Source organism: Squalius cephalus (genome assembly GCF_949319135.1).
Source record: "Squalius cephalus genome assembly, chromosome: 5".
NCBI classification, from domain to species: Eukaryota; Metazoa; Chordata; class Actinopteri; order Cypriniformes; family Leuciscidae; genus Squalius; species Squalius cephalus.
In genome coordinates this window covers 27,488,319-27,507,624 of record NC_137126.1, presented here as the reverse complement: position 1 = coordinate 27,507,624, position 19,306 = coordinate 27,488,319, and the positions used below count along the sequence as shown (strand labels likewise).

Here is a 19,306-nt window from a genome sequence, read left to right as displayed (position 1 = left end):
TTCTTTCTTTTATCATCGCACGGATATACAACTTGATTAAATGTTTACATTAATAATAATACATCTTGGTAGAATCTTTTAGGATCTTTTGTTTCTTGTGTGTTGACATCCTCATACCTGTAACTCTTGTTCAATGTGGGAGAAACATCCGTGTTTGTGGGCTACATTATATTTGCTACTCCGATGTGCTGGAAGAAGACTTTGAACTGACATGTTATCTGAAACTGTCCAAACAAACATAAAATAGGTGATAACTGAGAAAATCTTACAACCTTTTTGTTGTTGATAAAAAAAAATGTCCCTTCAACTTCAGCTAGGCTACTTGTGTAATTCAAAGATTTACATTTCATAATTCTAGGAAGGTAAAGGTTATAGACTGAGGATTCACATACTGATATGGAGCTAAATAAGCACACGCATACACTAAGAAAGAATCTGCACATTCACTAAAACCATTTTTTATTTACATAATCACAGACAAGATAAAATGGTGAGATTTGCTATTGAAATTCAGCTACATCCTGCTGTGACTGTAGCTCCCCTGATTGTGCTTTAGGTATCAGGTGACAGAACGTCATCCTGGACAGCCACAGGCGCCAGAACCCTCCTATCTTAATGAAGATATCCAGACCACACATTTAAAAGTCTGTCATGTAAAAGTCTGGCATTCTTTCAAATAATTCCCCTTTTGGGGCACATAGCATATATTTACAGAGTGCACGAGCAGGCAAAATAGTGCTGAGATAATCTTTGGATACATTTCTGATATGTTTTCTCTTTGGTAATATTTCAGGACTCTGAAGCAGGGTTTGACATCAGGATATTACGCATGGAATGTGCCGAGTATATCAAGACAATGTGCCATGCTATTATAAACCTGATGATTTGTGTCTGTCTCGGCGAGTTTCCTTTTTTAAAGTACCTCTTACTCTTTTGAGGTAAGCTACTCAAATGATAGCAAGTAATTCTCTGCCATATAGTCTTGGGTTTGAAAGTTGTTTTATTGGCCATGGAAACTGCTCTGAATGCATTTCGCTTTCTATAAAGGCCCAACAGTGCCACATGAAATGAAACAGAATGAAAGCATTTTAAAAGGGAAAATGTGAAGAATGTGACGTTTTTTGAACTAGCACCTATTTATTATAGCCTGATATTCCTAGCAAATAAATTCAACACAATATTTTAAATAATTTCAACACATGGATATTATTGCTGTTATTTTCCACTGAAGTATAACTAAGTTGTCAGGTGCCATTATAAACAAGCACCATCCTTCACTTTTGTCTTATAAACAATGAAATGAAGAAAATAAATCTCTTGTAGAAGTGGATTAACTGGAGGGATCACAGATGAATGAGGCATGTGCTGCTGTTCTCATTTTCATCTCAGCAGTGTCTTTCATTTAGTATTGGATGAACTGCAGTATGAACTATACAGTTTTTAAAAAAAGTTCTCTGTGACCATCCATAGCAGCTGGTACATGCCATCTTGTTGAGCTGATGGTTTCGATGGACTGGCGTTCAAGTCAAGTGTTTGTGCCTTTTGTCAGATGTCCTAGTGAGGTTTTCCACTCTTTTTTGGAATGAATCGGGTAGAAAAAGTGTTTTGAACACCTCATTCCAGTCCTTTCATCCCCTTGCCCCACTTTCTCCTAAATTTGATAGGCTGGTGCAGAAACATGAGCATCACAGCCTATTGGAAGGCACAGAAACAGAACAGCATGAGTTCAAAAGTTTGAACAACCTTAAGTTGCAGAGCTTAAAGGGACAGACACCTAAAAAAAAAAAGAAAAGTATATTCTCTCATCATTTACTCACTCTCATGTTTCCAAACCTGTGTGTTTTCTTTCTCAACATAAATTAAATGCCGTCCAAAGCAACATTGGATCCCAGTGATTTTTCAAAATATCTTTTTTATGTTCCATAGAAGAAAGAAACTCTTATAGGTTTGGAATGACAGGGTGACTAAAGAACTAAGACATGTACTGTAGGTATAGTTGTTACAGCAACTACATTAGTGAACTGTAAACTCTTTTATCCATTCATTAGGTAGAAAACTGAAATCTTCCAAACTAAGAAATAAAACAAATGTGACTGAAATCACTGAAATGTCTCTGTTCTCAACCTCAGCCCATATTCTTTTGTCGATCCAGGAATTTCTGCCGCCTGTCAACCGGAATCTCATCCAAGCTGATACCATGGTTGCTCGCCCTTTGTGGCAACATAAAGAAAGATATCAGCATATCAACACAACACGTTTAGTTTACTCAGGTGTACATGAATACAGAAGTGTTTTTTCTTTCTTACCCAGGAGTAAGGTCTGGCGGTATAGGTAGTGCCTTGGTAAACCCATCCCTTCCAACCAACCAAAATGTTTCCTCTACACCTTTACCCTGTAAGAGAATGACAGGAACTCATATGACAGGCTTCAAGACATTTATGAGGCATTTAGTACAATACTGTATAATAGAGTGTGTTCCCTTGGTTATAGTGTGTGTTAAAAAAGAAACTATCTTGAAACACACTTTCACCCTCACATTAGTTTACTGAATTTGTTTACTAATAATGTCCAATGGAGGACATATATGCAACAGTGAAGAATTCTTTTATTTTTGTCATTTTTTTCTGAAAGTCATGAACCTTTAAAGTTTCTTTTCCATCACATTTCAAATGATGTGTTCTGTGTAATACCATTACTGTATGTGGTGGAAATGACGGCGATGGAAATTGTAAACATTTTTGAAATATAGTGGTCGTCTCCTTTCTTTCGTTTATTTCATAATTAGCATTCAAGAGGTATTTGCCTTGATTTTTTTTCTACATACATCACATGTCTCATATTTCTCAAGTGTCAAAAAATCTTTAAAAACAAGTAAAACGTCTGATAAATCTGTATTAGGAACAAAATTTGTCTGTTGTGGAGATGATGGCATAAATTTGGGACAGATGAAATTGTGTAAATATGTATTTATTATACAATCACTTTCACAAAAAAGTTTAGATCATAGTTAGCAAGTAATTTTAATAAAAATCAACTGAGACATAAAAATGCATGAACTGAAGAAACATTTGTCAGTGTGTGTGTGTACCTTGAGCTCTGTCCTGCCCCTACAATCTATTTTATAGCCAAGTTTGAGGCTGTTCAGGACATCAACAGTACTCTGGTTGACATGAATTCTGTAAGCTGTAGAAACAGGGAGAGCAACAAAAAAAAAAGCAAAAAAATAAATACATTTTTAATTTAAATTAATTATTAAATAATTAATACATCAAAATAAATTGTTACAAATGTATCACTTAACCATTGCCCACAATGATTTCTTACAGACTCATCAAGAACATTGTTCTATTTGAAGGTAATGATGTTCCCTGAGAAACCACTAGATGACAGTGTGCCTCTAACTGTTAAAGTTTTCGATCTGATGCACTAGGCTTTGTTACATCACTGGAGACGTTCTGTCACTCTTTCGTTTCCTTCAGATTATCTGGGCAAGTGTGTTCTAGTCATTTCATTGCGTAGGTGAAATCACACAGTACTAAACGTGTGACCTTTGTGGCCCAGTCTATGATGAAAACATCTTTAATCTTTCATTTAAGATTAATTTGAAACAACCTGATTTTCAAACAAAGTCTTCTTGTACAATATGATAATGTTTACAATAATTCTGAAGTAGTCTAATTCAGTGCACACTACCATTCAAAAGTTAAAAAAATGTATTAATTTAATAAATATTACAGTAAAATATATTAAAATATTTAACAGTTAGTTTAATATGTTAATAATATTTCACAAAATCACTTATTTTATATATAGATAATCAGATATTTTATTATATTTTAAAATATAATTTATTCCTGTGATGCCAAAGCTGAATTTTCAGCATCATTCCTCCAGTCTTCAGTGTCACATGATCCTTCAGAAATCATTCTAATAGGCTGATTTGCGGCTCAAGAAACATTAATTATTATTAGCAATGTTGAAAACAGTGCTACTGCTTGATATTTTGGTGGAAACTGTAATAAATAAATAAAAATCAGGATTTTATTGAAGAACAGGACAAGATCTTTTGCAACATTATAAATGTCTTTGCTTTCACTTTTGATCAGTTGAATAAAAAGTATTGATTTCTTTTAAACAACAACTTTTGAATGGTAGTGCGTTAGCAAATCTTTAATCAAATTTCACACATTTTGTCCATGTTCTTCAGCATGAAACGTGAAGTAAATGTTCTTGGATAAATGTGACAGAAGGTCTGATTAAAGGTCAGAGAGTTCAGGGTGATAGCGGAGGCTGAGTTCTAAGAGGACATTAGCTTTAAAGCAGAATTTTCTTTCTAATTTGGCTTATACTCTTAAGAGCTTACAGGGAACTCTTCACTTTAAGCCCTCTGAGCTTCTCACTGACATGCACTCACTGATCAGCACACACACACGAACACACAAAACACTAACAACTGAACCTTAGCCAGAGACAAATTCCTGGAATCATGACTTCAGACACAAGTCAAAAAAAGCGTACATTGTTAGTATCAGACACGTGCTGATGTATATACATATACAACACAAAAGTTTTAGGTGGACTCACGCAACCCTGTGGATTCCATTCGGGAAGCTGTGTTTACTGTGTCTCCGAACAGACAGTACCGAGGCATCTTCAACCCAACTACACCCGCCACCACTGGACCTGTACAGACACACATAAATAATAAGTTAGGACATTAGCGACTGCATTACATTTCATAGAATTACATAGTGCTGCGTCAGTCACACCTGTGCAAGCACCATGTGATCTCTGTTGAGTTGGGCGGTGGGGGAAAGGCCCAGCACTGTGCTTACTAATTGGATGAATCTGTTAATTGGATGATGCCCTGGATTTACATTTCACTTGTTCTAGGAATACACAGCCATCAGAGGATCAAGTGTAAATACGTATTTACATTTAGCACTATGTTCAGTTTGGTGATGTAAGACTAGGCCATTTTTGTCACTGAAATTATATGGCTGATTTTTAACTTTGTGAGAAGGGCATAAAGTGCTAGTAAAGTGCTTTACAATAAAATAGAAAACTGTTATTTTAAATTTGTAATTTCACAATATTGCTATTTGAACTGTGTTGAAGGCTTGTGGCAGCGCTTTGACGCGTAGTGCAGAGTTCGAGTCCTGGCTCGGGAATCTTTCCCAATCCTATCCCCCTCTCTCTCTCACTTAGCTTTCTGTCAGTTCTCTACTATTCAATCTCAATAAAAGCAAAAAAAAAAGGGCTCCACAAAAGACCCCAAACTTTTGAATGTTATTGGTGTAAGTGTTTGTGTGAATTGCGCTTTTCTTACCAGAATGGAGTCCAATGCGGATTTTGACTTTGACGTCAGGCATGTGCCTCATTTGAAATGTTCCGATGCAGTGCAGAATGTCTAGAGACATGTTGGCCATCTCTGCTGCGTGGCGGTTACCATTTCGGTTCGGAACACCTGATGCCACCATGTACGCATCACCAATAGTCTCCACCTGTTGATATATAATTTGTCATATAAAATGTTCCTTGTAAAAATACTGTTTGCATGTGCTATAGAAATTACCTCAGATTATAAAATGTTATAGAAATAATTTATTATTTTAATTTAGCCCATCAAAAGATTAAAATCTTTAAAAGAATATCTTACCAAAGAAGAAATATTTTACAGTATTTTCCCTTTTTTATGCACTCTCAGAAAAAATGGTCCAAAACCTTTCACCAGGGCACACCCTTTCAAACGTGTAAAAATGTACCATTTAGGTACTAATATGAATTTAAATATTAAATTAAATAAGGTACATAAGAGAACCGCCCCAGTGACAGCTTTTGTACCTTTTTTTCTGGGAGTCTCTGATTTTTTTAAAGGGATCTGCAGCAAAAACACTCTAAATTTGACATTATGAGATCAGTATCATGAAAGAATCTCCTCAATTTCCACAACAGTATAAGTCAAACATAAAAAAGCTCATGCGGACCTTGTAGACATCGTGGATTGCGATGATTCCATCGAAGAGTGTGTAGAGGTCGTTAAGCAGATCGACCACTTCGATAGGTTCACTCAGAGCAGAAATGGTGGTGAAACCCACAATATCACTGAAATACAGTGTGACGTCTGAAAAGTGCTCCGGTTTTACTGGCTTTCCTGTCTTTAATGCCAAGGCCACAGACCTGAAAGACAGAATGGCATTATAAGAAACAAGAAGAGAATATGGAAAGAAGGGTGAAGTTAGACTGAAGTGGGACTCACTTGGGCAGCATCTGGGCTAAGAGAGCATCAGTTTTCTGACGCTCTACCTCTAGTTCTTCAGTCCTCTCTCGGATCAGATCCTCCAGGTTTGAGGAGTACTGCTCCAGCATCCTTAACATTGAGTCAATTATATTTGTCTTCTTTCCCTTGTTCACATTTTTAAACTGCAAGTAAGAAAGTAAGAGACAGAGAACAGTATTTTTTGTTTTCTCCCCTATGTTTTATATGGTGAATATGTGTGTCCTGGTAAACCCTACATTACGGGGACAAAATGTCCTTGTCCTTGTGTGGACATTTTCTGGGCCCCATGAGGAAAACAGCTTGTTGATGTTTTTTTTTTTTAAATAAAATAAAATGCAGAATGTTATGTCTGATGGGTGGGTTTAGAGGTAGGGTTAGTGTAAGGTGATAGAATATACAGTTTGTACAGTATAAAAACCATTACATCTATGGAGCGTCCCCACAAGGATAGCAAACTTAGATGTGTGTGTGTGTGTGTGTAAGGATATTCAGTTTAAAGATCTTAAGACAGTTCTCATGAGAATTTGTGCTTGTGTGTGTGTGTGTGTGTGTGTGTGTGTGTGTGTGTGTGTGTGTGTGTGTGTGTGTGTGTGTGTGTGTGTGTGCGCGAGCGCATGAGAGAAAAAGAAGCTGTACCTGTTTGAAGATCTCCTCAAATGTGGGTCTCTTGTCAGGCTCCTCACTCCAGGCCTGCTTCATGATCTGAATCACCTCCAGCGGAGCTTCATCCACAGACACAGTGGGTCTGCACAGCGGTGGAGGAGAGCGCACCTTATCTATGATTTCTGCACACAGAGATACACAACTGAATTGCTCCAAACTAGCTTAATTAAATCATTGCTATTTTCAGCTTCTCCATTAATTAGGTAAACATGGAAAAATGAACATCGACGTGGTAAGCGATTATGTAGTGGTGTGTGATAGTGTCAAACCTTCAGGAGGCATATCCAACATGCAAAAGGGTGCGCAGCGAGAGATCACCTCCTGCATGATAATAGCAAAGCTGTATACATCTGCTGAAAACGCCCCCTTCTTCTTCAGATTAGGGTTCCGCAGGATCTCTGGAGCCGTCCAAAATTGATCTGAATCAAAGATACAGAGATCAGAGTCAACCAGAAAGACTGAATACATAAAAGCAAGCAAGAGGAGCCTCTATATCCTGGTTCTCATGTCACTTTCCATTTGTATTATTCGTACCCTCCGGTTTGCTGTCCTCCAAGACGATGTTTTGACAGTTGATGATTTCATTGAAGCCATAATCTGTAACCTTCAGAACAAACCTGCCATCTACCACACAGTTTCTTGACTTCATGCGTCCATGAATAATCCCACGATTATGCAAGTACTTCATTCCCTGAGAGAATATTGACAGAGATGTATGAGAAGATGAACGCAGGTGGCAATGTTTGACAGTTCATTACTTAACACGCAGCCAGTCATTCTTTACCACATTTTCATCCATTTCTTCATCTTCTTACTGAGTTGTTCTTACATATCTGTTCATCTATGCATTCATTCAACCCTTTGTTAATTGAGCTTTCCTTCCATCGCTTCAATTCCTCACCCTGATCAGATCAAGGAGAAGAGAGGATTTGAACATCCAGTCCAGTCTCATTTCCTCGTTGTTGAGTAGGTCTTCCAGGCTGCCTCTGGTGCAGTGCTCCGTAACAATGCCAAATATGCCATTATCCAGGAACAGACCCAGAAACAAGTTCAGATTCTCATGGCGCATGTCTCTCACCTAGAGAGATAGAGAAGGGAGCAAACAGAAGCAAAAAAGAGGGTATAGAAGGTAAGCAGCATTCAGTTTTCCTTTCAAAACCTGTCCACAACTTATTAGCTAACTTTCATTTCTTTTCTCTCACTTTCTCTCTCTTACCTTGATAAAGATGGCCTGTGTGCTCTCAGCGATTTCTGAAACAGAATCTCCACAGGGGCATTTCTTCAGCCAAACCCAATCACCCTGACGACACGGAACAATTCAATTTAACACAACGCCAAACCACATGCGCAGACAGAATCTCCTGACTCTGTTTTTCTCATTTCCTACACTGAGTTTAGAGGGAAATATGTATAATTCTATGGAATTCATTCAAATAAGGTACTGTAAATGGATTAAATTGAATTACGAGGACTACACTTTTATTGGTATGTATGTTTTATTAATTATATAATATTATAATGAAATACATAATGTACAGTTTGATAAACACGCAAGGGACAAGTGATGTGTAGAATTTTGTTAGACATCATAGACATCTGCAGCTTTCGACATATTCTGCATACAACTAATACGTCTCCACAACATCTGATTTACAACTACTGCTGTATGTTGTTCATAATAATATACAGGATACTTTATACCACAGTCCTCTAATCTAATCGTAAGCTTAGTTTGCCTGCAATAACATACAGGTTTTTGAAATTTAGCGCTTACTTTAATCACCAAGCACCCTGATTAAAAATCCAGCATTGCTGGGGCCAGTTACATAAACATAGCCATTGTGTTAAGACTGTGTGCCTTAAAGGGTTTGTTCACCCAAAAATAAAAATTCTGTCATTAATTACTCACCCTCATTTCGTTCCAAACCCGTAAGTCCTTCGTTCATCTTCGGAACACAGATTAAGATATTTTTGATCAAATCCGAGAGGTTTCTGAACCAGCCATAGGCAGCAACGTCATTGCAAAGGTAGTAAAGACATCGTTAAAATAGTCCATGTAACTACAGTGGTTCAACCTTAATGTTATGAAGCGACGAGAATACTTTTTGTGCGCAAAAACAAACAAAAACAATTACTTTATTCAACAATTTCTTCTCCTCTGTGTCAGTCTCTGATGCTGTTCACGTTGTAAACACAGTGCAGCGCTTCCGGCTTCTACGTCAGAAAGCCGGCTCAGTATCGGCCGGCTCCTGCGTCAGCAGCTCACGCATGTGTCGAGGTGCTCACATGAAGAGTGTCAGAGACTGACACAAAAGAGAAGAAATTGTTGAATAAAGTAGTTATTTTGGGGTTTTATTGTGCACAAAAAGTATTCTCATCGCTTCATAACATTAAGGTTGAACCACTGTAGTCACATGGACTATTTTAACAATGTCTTTACTACCTTTCTGGGCCTTGAAAGTTGCAATGATGTTGCTGCCTATGAACGGATCACAAAGCTCTCAGATTTCATAAAAAAATATCTTAAATTGTGTTACGAAGATGAACTAAGGTCTTACAGGTTTCGAACGACATAATGGTGAGTAATTAATGACAGAATTTTCATTTTTTTAAGAACTAGTAAGAAACTATAGTATGACTAACTAGCCGTTAGTTAGGGGTAATCAGTCTTACATTTCGGTATCAAATTAGATCAATATGTTTTTATCGAGTAGGAAATGGAAAACCCTGAGTAGAGCTTTAAAAACCTAGAGCGATTACTTAACACTTTGAACAACTGAAGCACAACTTCTTTCAAATTGCTGTTCCAGTTTGGTGCATTAGGCTTTCTTTGGAACTATATTCAAAAATATACAAACTAACTGGTCAAATTTTGTCTGAAACATTGGTTACCTTCTGGTATTCAGAACAAAATTCCTCTTGTTTGTGTGATATTGCTTTAATATAGAACCAAAACACTTTGCTTACAGCTTATTATGGTGTATGTCTGGACACAAAACGCACAGATTTCACACACCTCAAACACAGCAACGTTGGACGTTTCAGGAGAGGAAGTAATGTAACTGCGAGCTGAAACTGAATGGTGTGGGGTTTTAACATCTAGTTGACTCTTCACCATACTATCCTCATTCAGCTTCTACAGAGAGAAAGAAGAGAGAGAGAAATTGATAATGAGAGAGGCATCCACAAAAAATCTATGAAGAAAAGAGAGAATTAATGACTGAGTAATTTCTATGAAAAGACTCATTCTTGTCCTATTTATTACCATCAGCAGGGCACACACTAAAATTACAAAATTAAATTATTATCATACTCTCCTCATTCAGCTTCTACTCACAGAAATTGAAAGTGAATCAAACAGACAAAGTCTATGAGCAAGACAGACACACACATAGCGAGAGAGAGAGAGCGTTTGTGACTGACCCTCCTGCTGAGTGTGGTGTTGATGAAGACCAAGTCATCCAGTGTCAGCACTATCTTAGCAGCGCTTCCTCCCCCCCCTCCTCCTCCTCCTCCACCAAATACCCCCACCTGACCGTGTTTCCTGGACACACACACACACACTCATAAACTTATTTGTTTGTCAGTAAGACTATAAACTTGTTCAACACAAGGTGGTTTGCTAAAACTCAAGCAAGTCAATTCATACCTTACTTGGAGAAAAAGGACACCTGCCCCACCTATCAACACAATGAACAAAAAAAGGAGGAAGAAAACTCCATCCAGGCCTGAAACAAAAAAGAAAGAATGAGAAACAGAACCAGTTGTGATCTTGATGACATAAAATGTAATGTAATGAAATTTGGCATTAGAACTTCTGCTTCCTCACCTCCACTACAAGCGATATAAGGGCTGAACCAGCAGTTTGAGTCACTGCTCGGAGACGCTCCAGCAAAATGAATCGATTTCCCAAAGTACTTCAGCGCTCCATATTTTCCATACGTGTGCGGTGCTTCTAGGGCGTGCGTGAGGTGTAGGCTGGAGCCAGATCCATCTGAATCCAGGACAGCATAGCGTGCCTGCATTCCTTCTCCATCAGAACCTGCTGATATCCGTTGGTTAAAGCCACTGAATTCAAATCCGCCTTCGTTTTTAGCCAGTGCATCACCCGATACCCAGCGCCCACCACTCGTAGCACGACTCTGCTCTGCAGCCATGGCTGTATAATAGAGCATGTTATAAATCGTCCCAAAAAATGGAGAAACCTGCCAAGAAAGAAAAAAACCCACAAAAATAGGACAAATAACACAAGAGTCTTAGTGTGATTCTAAGCAATTTCTCATATCAGGGAAAACTTAATAAGTGTCTGTTTTTCACTTTATCAAAGGGTTATTTTAGTATCACTATTATGTTTTTTTTATACAAATATTCTGAATTCTTTTTTGAATTAGTATTTTGGTCATTTGTCATTACAATGTGTCTATATATTTTTTATTAATTTTTATTTCAGTTTGCTATTTTAGTACATCAACACAAGGCTTTAAACTTATTCCCAGACTAAAATGCATGTTTGAACTGTTTTAACTGAAAGAAACTTGTACTGAAATATCTTAAAACAGGTCAGTGCCATAGTTTTCTAAATATTTGATTTGATTTCAGGTAACATTTCTTTTATTTCAAGTAATTCAAATGTTTTTTATGGTTTTAGTTAACTATTATAACCCTATTTTATGAGAATGATTTAGAGACAAAACACCAGCATGCAAATGTCTTAGCATAAACAAATTACGTACATATTAAATACATAATGCTTAAAGCCTTTTTTTCCTGTGCTAAAAAACATCTGAAGAGTCACTATTCTGGCAAAGATTCTTTCTAATAACTATAGCGTTTGCTTTTGCTATTTGTGTCCCTATATTACTTTATTGTCCCTAAAATGAGACCACTAGTTTTAAAACCATTTGGTAAGACGGGTTCAAACTCAATGCGTTACCTCTTCAGCTGGTGTGCTGGTGCGGATGTCATAGGATTCCTGTGCTGCATTAAAGGCCTCATAGAAGTTTTGTTCCCCTTGGTCCATAGTTATTGTTAAGACCCCATCGTATGCTCGTCGCAGTTTGGTGTCATTGGCCAGGATTGGATAGTTCACATTTTTATATGGCAGTGAATACAGCAGTGTGTCATATGGAATGAAGATGTATCCTCGGTCAATCATTCTCATGTCCAGTGCTGTGGTTAGCAACCGATACTGTTCCTCTCCACCAATCAGAACAGAGTGCATGCACATAATGACAACTGCACACACACACACACACACACACACACACACACAAATGAAGAGGGAGGAAAAATAATTGAGCGATAAATGAAGGAATAAGTTGATGTTAATAATTATTCAAAAACAATGAGAGATATAACACAATAACACAGAATGATATAACAAACTTTTTGCCCCATTAATATTTATAGTGTCTGTCCTAATTATATCACAGAAGAGCACACTTAAATTATAAATAAACTTTATTAAATAATGGAATAAATATATATATTTTTTTAACTGTACAGATTTTAGATTACATACATTTTCTTTTATATGACATATGGATAATATTTTCAATCCTTAATCACAGATTTAATTTATCTTAGTATAACTGAGGATATAGAAGCAGATCATTTCATTTGAAAACTCTGACCACTGTTCTGTAATCCTCTGTTTTTAACTGAAGTTCTAAAAACTTTAGTTAAGAGTTTCTTGCTCTGCATTTTAAGTGTACATTTTTAAACAGAACTCACCCCTCACTCGATCCATTTCTCGTATTGCCTTTAGGGCTCGTCGTGGTCCCTCCTTGTCCGCCCCCATGGTAACAACCGAGCCAACTGGCAGACCAAGAGCACGCAGGGATGCTGCAAGTTCATGCCCAGTCGCTTCCCACATGTCACTCTCCACAGTTATAATCCCAACATGTGCCCAGCGGAAAAAGCGCAGCACAGAGAAGAGCACGCGAGAAGACAATGGGAGCGGCCGCAGAAAGGAGGGATACATTTCCTTATTCATGTCAGCCTTCAGGCAAGCCCAGGACAGGATGCCCTTGTTCCAATTCTTTGCCAGCAGTGCAGCAGCAGTGCAGTAGGCAGGGTTTGCCGGTCCAAGAAAGGCCGCACCGTAACCCTCAAGCTCGGCAAAGCGTGCCAGGCCTCTCGAGCTCGAGCAATCCTCATTAATTAGTGTGTAATCATACCAGTAGCCTTTGTTGAGGTCGGGGTCTTTGTTGATATGGCTAATGGCTAATCGGGCAGCCAGGTCTGGCAGGGCTTTGGAGTACATAGGGTCACACGCCCATGGTCCTACGATGGCAATTTTGAAGGTGGTGCCCCAGGCCTCACAGGGCAAGTATGATAGCATGACTAGAGGAAGGAGCAAACTGTTCCCCCACCAGCTGTGGCTGTGTAGCACTGGGGTCGATGACACTGAGCTCGCTGGGCCATCGGGGCTTTTTGCTTTTTGCTTTGAGGTTGGTTTTTGTCGTCGCTTTCCTGCTGAAGACTGTGGTTGCCATTGTGGATGGTGGGACTGGCAAAGAAAGCTAGAGTTTCTGTGGTCATCCATTTCCATTTTTTTTTCTACTGTTAAGTGTCAGGGATGATGAGAAAACAGGTGCCACTGAGAGATGTCGTGTGTTTATGTGAATATTTTGTCAGGGACAGTATGAAAGCTGATAAAAACACACTCAAAACACCCAGCTCTCGATTTGGGTTCTACCCACTGAGGGGCACTAGCCCAAAACTATTGCACAATAACCAGCCATCACTGTCTGTTATGGAGATGGAGCAAATGTGTGCAGTTGTGTTTTAGAGATGCAATAAAGGTTTGATGAAAGAGAGGGGGAAAGACAAGGGACAGAAACAGAACAGAAAAAGACAAAATTAGTCTTTCTTCTTAGAATTAGAATATTGCAGTTCTTTTCACCATTGTTTACTATATTTATTAGTGACGCAAAAGTGGCTCAAACATCAGCATCAGGGTCATCATTCATAATGATACGAAGGTCAACAGATCTACACTACGGTTCAAAAGCTTGGGGTCAGAAAGATTTTTTTTTCAACAAAATGAATACTTTTATTCAGCAAGGACAATAAATGTCACAAACGATTTTTAAATAAATGCTGTTCTTTTGAATTTTCTATTCATCAAATAATCCAAAAATATTAAGCAGATACACACACACACATATATATACTGTTTAATAATTATATTAAAAGGAATTAATTACATTTTAAAATAAATAATAAAATTAATATAAAAAGTATTATTATAGTAACAATATTACTGTTTTTACTTTATTTTTGATCAAATAAATGCCTTGGTGAGAGACTTCTTTCAAAAGCATAAAAAATAAAATAAAAGCAGATCCTTTTTTTTGGCATGAGTCTGAAAAGTAAAGCTCATATCCACCTAAAAAGTATTATGACTTTTCATCTTGATAAAATCATAATTGTGACTACATCTCACAATGTGACTTCATTTCTTATTTTAAACTATCTTGCAATTACTTTTTTATTTTTTACTGAGGCAGAAATATAGGGTTCCAGCCGGAATTATGTGTTTAGCGAGGATGAAATATATTTATATATTCATATTATTTCTTTTAACAGAATGATATCTATCTATTACTTATTTTCAGAGTGGCAACTCTCAATTAAATGCTGTTTGGTTTGCTAATAAAGGTTCTGTGGTGACCAAAGTGAAACTGAGAAATAGGAAGCAGGGTATAGAAGTCTTCTTCAAACCACTACTCATTCTGGCCTTTCCATTGCGATCCTAGAGACCTGATCTCTGATTGCAGGCCTGGTCTGGTCAGCTGACCAACCACTTCCTCACCTGACTCATGTGCCATCTGTGTTTAAAGGTGGAGCTGGGGTGAAGTGTCACACAACATGTACCAGGCTGTCTCTCTCTGCCTCTATCCATTGCTCAACAGGCAGAAAGCAGATTATAAGATCTGCCTTCATTAGCCCTGGCCATAATAACTGCCAAATAACGTAAGGCTTAATCAATCTTAATCTTAATCAACCTTATCTCTTTACACAATCATCACTCTGTATCTCTTGACCTGTCAGAAGTCTTTTCTTCTCAGATTTTTTGTTATTCTTCAACTTTTAATCCATGTCTTTAGTATTCTGTATTACTTCTGTATAACTTTCCTCTCTCCCTTACGTCTTAACCGTCTTTCTTTCTTTGGACCTTTAGCCAGCACTTAAATACCCCAGGATTACAGCGGATTGCACGGGATTCCATGACGGGTTACCCCCCCGTTTGAGTAATTTACTGTTGTAATATTGTAATATCAATTTTTATACGGCATAACAGCACAATAGTTTCATCAGCTAAAGGAATGTCACATTTTTGGTCCTAATACAAGCTGCTTAAATATTCCACTTGCAGTATTTAAATATGTAAATCTAGTCATCAAAGCTTATTTAATAGGACAATATGGTTATGTCAACTCCATGTATACATGCCATCTCATAGAGGTTTTAAATCTAGATATTCCTCGTTACTAATAAGATTTATTAAGGCTGCTTTTACATTCAAAGGGGATGTCCTGTTATATACTGTAAATGCGCCAATGCTATTATTATAGCTGATCATTGGCTGCTGGAAATTACTGCATGATTCTCATGATCTGAACATGTACACATCATATTTTGTGTCTTTCTGATGGATATACAAAATTAGTATCGAAATTAGAATAGTGGAGAGTTTTTCTGTCTAGCTGTCTACTTATAACCTCCTTTTTATAGCCAATGATGTATTAAAAACACATATGTAGTACATTCAAGTTGATATATAACATGGTGATGTCACATTCTTTTAGCATTTGCAGTAAAGTTTCCTCTTTGTACCTGGATATGCATAAAGTATGTAATGTGTTAGTTTAAGTGACTGAACATACAATAACATTATAGTGAATGAACACCTGTAATAGAGAACAAAAATATTTCTTCACCACAAAGAATCATATATTTGAATGTTAGCATATAGTTATTGCAAATTACATCTTTCGTAAATTGATTCAGACAGTTGACATTTAACTAAGTAGACCCAATAAAATTAGATAGTCTAAACTACTTTTTGGCTGATAAGAAAACTATTCATAATATACTATTCAGAATAGAGAAATAAAATAATGCATATATTATATTAAACAAAATGATTTAACAGACTCTGCTTATACAAAGTTCAAAAAAAGCCAAAGCATATCTAATGATGTTGTAACAACCTAAGATTACTTGGCATCCCTCAGGGAAGTCCTATAATCTCTAAGAATCCAGGACTACTCAAGCAAATTTAATACTGAAAACTACTTTTACTCTTAATATAGGATTGTTTAATAGAGGCTAACCTGGTGTGTTTGGAAAATTGAGAGCCATGATGAGTGCTCATTCCATTAGAACACAGAGAGTCTGGGAAGAGCCAGCGGGAGACCAGAACTGCACACCCAGAGAGGTGGATGTAGATGACAAAATCCAATTTAAAAATGTAAAAGTCCAAATTGAAGGTGGAGAAAAGACAAATATTCCATGTAAAAACAAATAGAAGAGCAGTCTTTAAAAAAAATGTCTTTGAAAAGAATTGTATAAAAAGTATAGAAGTAGAAATCCACCTTTCTCTTTTTACAATGGATAGTTGATTTTTGGTTTGTGGTCTCCGGAGGTTGAAGGCCCTCTATTAAACTGAGTCCTGCCCCAGTCTGGAGAGCCTAATGGGGGAGGCCACTGGAACAAGAGCCTCTCTGAGTCCTGGGTCTTACTGGAAACACGCAGATTTACTGACAGAGAGAAAGAAAGAGAAAGAGAGAGAGACAGAAAGAGAGAGAGAGACAGAGAGAGAGAGAGAGAGAGAGAGAGAGAGAGAGAGAGAGAGAAGTAGCGCTGGACAAGGAATGAGCAGAGGAGAAAGGAGGGGCAGGCTGGGAATCTAAGAGGTGACTTCTTAACCCTCTTTAGCCTATAATCCACACATACATGGCAAAAGGCATTTTGCCTCCTCAGTGAATGTGAGCTTGTGGCTTAGAAATATATTGATTGATATTGATTGACAATTTGAAGTAAATTTAAATATTCACCAAACTTATATACTCACACTCTCAGTCACAACATTAGACATTTTATTTATTTATTTATTTATTTATTTAAAATTTTAGCTATCTCTACACTCCAAGTCCAACTATAAATGGTTGGTTTTGGCAGTCTATTTCCTTTTTAATGCAATACCGTGACAGTTGCGTGACGGTTGATAATTAAGCTGAGAATTTGATCCCCTGCACTGTCTGTGTAAACAGTGAGCCAACAAATGTAACAGATTGTACCTGTAGAGTCCTGCTCCAACTTGTTTCCTCAGGTGCACTCTGTAATTTTTTTTTTATATTGCACTGGCCAATATGGCGGTCCCCCGAAATTCACTATTCACAGTCAGCCGTAATTAATATTCCAATATTAGAAAATTTTCAGAAAATAGTAACTGAAATAAATGAGTAGTATTTGGTATTTGGTACTCAGTATGGCAGCCACATTGTTTAGGTCACATATTTTGTTCGGCTACTGACATGACTAAAGTCTCTTTTTTCCCCAGAGGTACTATTGATTTATTTTGGGGGAATTTTTTTTTAAATGAGGAACAATATTCATGTCTCTACATACATCTTTGTGACAGTAAAAGAGCATCAAGTTAACACAATGAACAGAAAATCGGACAATATGAAGATCACACAGCACAACTTCTGCAACAGGTTTAAGATGATGGTGTTAAACCATTAGTGTGATACGTCCTCATGTTACATTAAAAAACTTCCAAGTGTCAGTGTGTCCCTCATTCTTTCCTGCTCCTCCTCCTTTCTTCTTGATCTTTCTTGAGTGTATAAGCTTGGCTAGGAATGCCCAGCAGGTGAAATGAGATTTGAGTTCCCAGGAAGCCCTAAGCCACGATACCTTTGTTCATTGTGACATTGAGTCCTATAACACAACACTATTACACTCTTAAATTAAAGTTTGCTTTGACATAAAAAATACTTTTCAGCCTGATATTTGTGGGTCAGACATAAAAGTGCTTAAAGGCGGAGAAGACCTGGATAAAGGGTGCAAAGTCAGCAAGCTCTTATTATGAGAAGCTGTTAAAAAATTAAATGGAAGGATGGAGATATATGAAACAAGAGAGAGGGAGCTGTGAGGTATAGTCATTCAGAGCTTGTGGAGTGGTAAGCGCTTTAAGGTCAAAGCCTGTGAAGATTACGCCCTGACTATATCCTTGAGCAGCCCTCCAAAACTGGAGCATTGCTTGGGACTTTATTCAAATTAGTTTGACCAAAATATTCAATATTGATTTGTAAAATAGAAATGGCCCAAGGCAATAAAACGATTAAATGTGAAAATCTGACATTTAGCCATAGAGATCAGACACATAATAGTGGCTTAGGTTTCTATTTCAAATAAATGCTTTTTTCAAAGAATCCAGAAATTTTACCCCAAACCCCAAACTTTTGAATGGTGGTGTATGTTTTGGACCATTCTTTTCCCTCAAAGTAAAGTAATGGTTTGGTCTGTTTTTTAATGTGTCATGATTCACCTGTCACCTCTGTACTACACTTCCCATCATCCTCCCTGGCTCCCACCTGCACTCACTTCATAATCACCCACACCTGCCAGCAATCACACTCATCTGCGCCACACTACAAAAGCCTGCACCCCCCACACACACGTTATCATTGTCTGGTCTCAACTAGGACTTACCCAAGTTGTGCATATTCTTTACTCCCGTCTCCCATTGCTTCATCATCTTCATGGTTGTTTTCTGCCTGCAACGTATTTACCATCAACCAGTTTAAATGAAGACTGGTTATTGTTACTCCCTACTTCTTCGAGTCTGTTTCCTGACAGAATGTTGCCGCCTGTCACTTGATCCAGTTTAATCGTTCCTTTCCTTTTACTGGCCCCATTAATGGTCCTACAGAAAGAAGACCTCCATGCGGCCACTGGCAATATTGGCTTAGCTTTGACCACAGCCCTATTAAACACTATGTATGTGGTTGGCTCACATTAATCAGAGTGCTGTTGGAGCACTGGAAACAAAGTTCACCTTTTGACCCAACATGCTGTGCCAGACAGAGAAAGACAAAGCGCATATATCTTTTGTCTCACTCTCCACCCATTCACATTTTTTTACATCATTTTTTCAGTGCTTCAGGACATGTTACAGCACCACAAGTGTCTTGATCAAGGTCATAATAGTGTCAAGAGGTTGAGGGGACATAAACACAAACCTTTTCACTCGGTCATGACTGTTTCCTGCCCAATACTTTTAACTTGTTGCTGGTTGGAACAAGTAACTGTCTGATCTCACTAGCACTAGGCCTGCTTGTGTGTGTC

The 19,306-nt window shown here is 37.7% G+C and overlaps 1 protein-coding gene across 1 annotated transcript; it reads right to left on the bottom strand.

The window, feature by feature from the left end:
• Positions 1-11: 11 nt before the first annotated feature.
• gucy2d (guanylate cyclase 2D, retinal) lies at positions 12-16,715 on the bottom strand. Its single transcript, XM_079871325.1, has 21 exons — positions 16,549-16,715; positions 16,288-16,375; positions 12,677-13,695; positions 11,877-12,178; positions 10,773-11,148; positions 10,593-10,671; positions 10,367-10,487; positions 9,960-10,079; positions 8,160-8,243; positions 7,845-8,021; positions 7,478-7,634; positions 7,213-7,362; positions 6,917-7,065; positions 6,260-6,423; positions 5,988-6,180; positions 5,330-5,504; positions 4,585-4,683; positions 3,089-3,183; positions 2,307-2,392; positions 2,125-2,210; positions 12-1,692 (listed from the first exon to the last, which is right to left on the bottom strand). The coding sequence occupies exons 3-20, from the start codon at positions 13,494-13,496 to the stop codon at positions 2,126-2,128; spliced, it is 3,432 nt and encodes a 1,143-aa protein (XP_079727451.1). The 5' UTR covers positions 13,497-13,695; positions 16,288-16,375; positions 16,549-16,715; the 3' UTR covers positions 12-1,692; position 2,125.
• Positions 16,716-19,306: the final 2,591 nt, after the last annotated feature.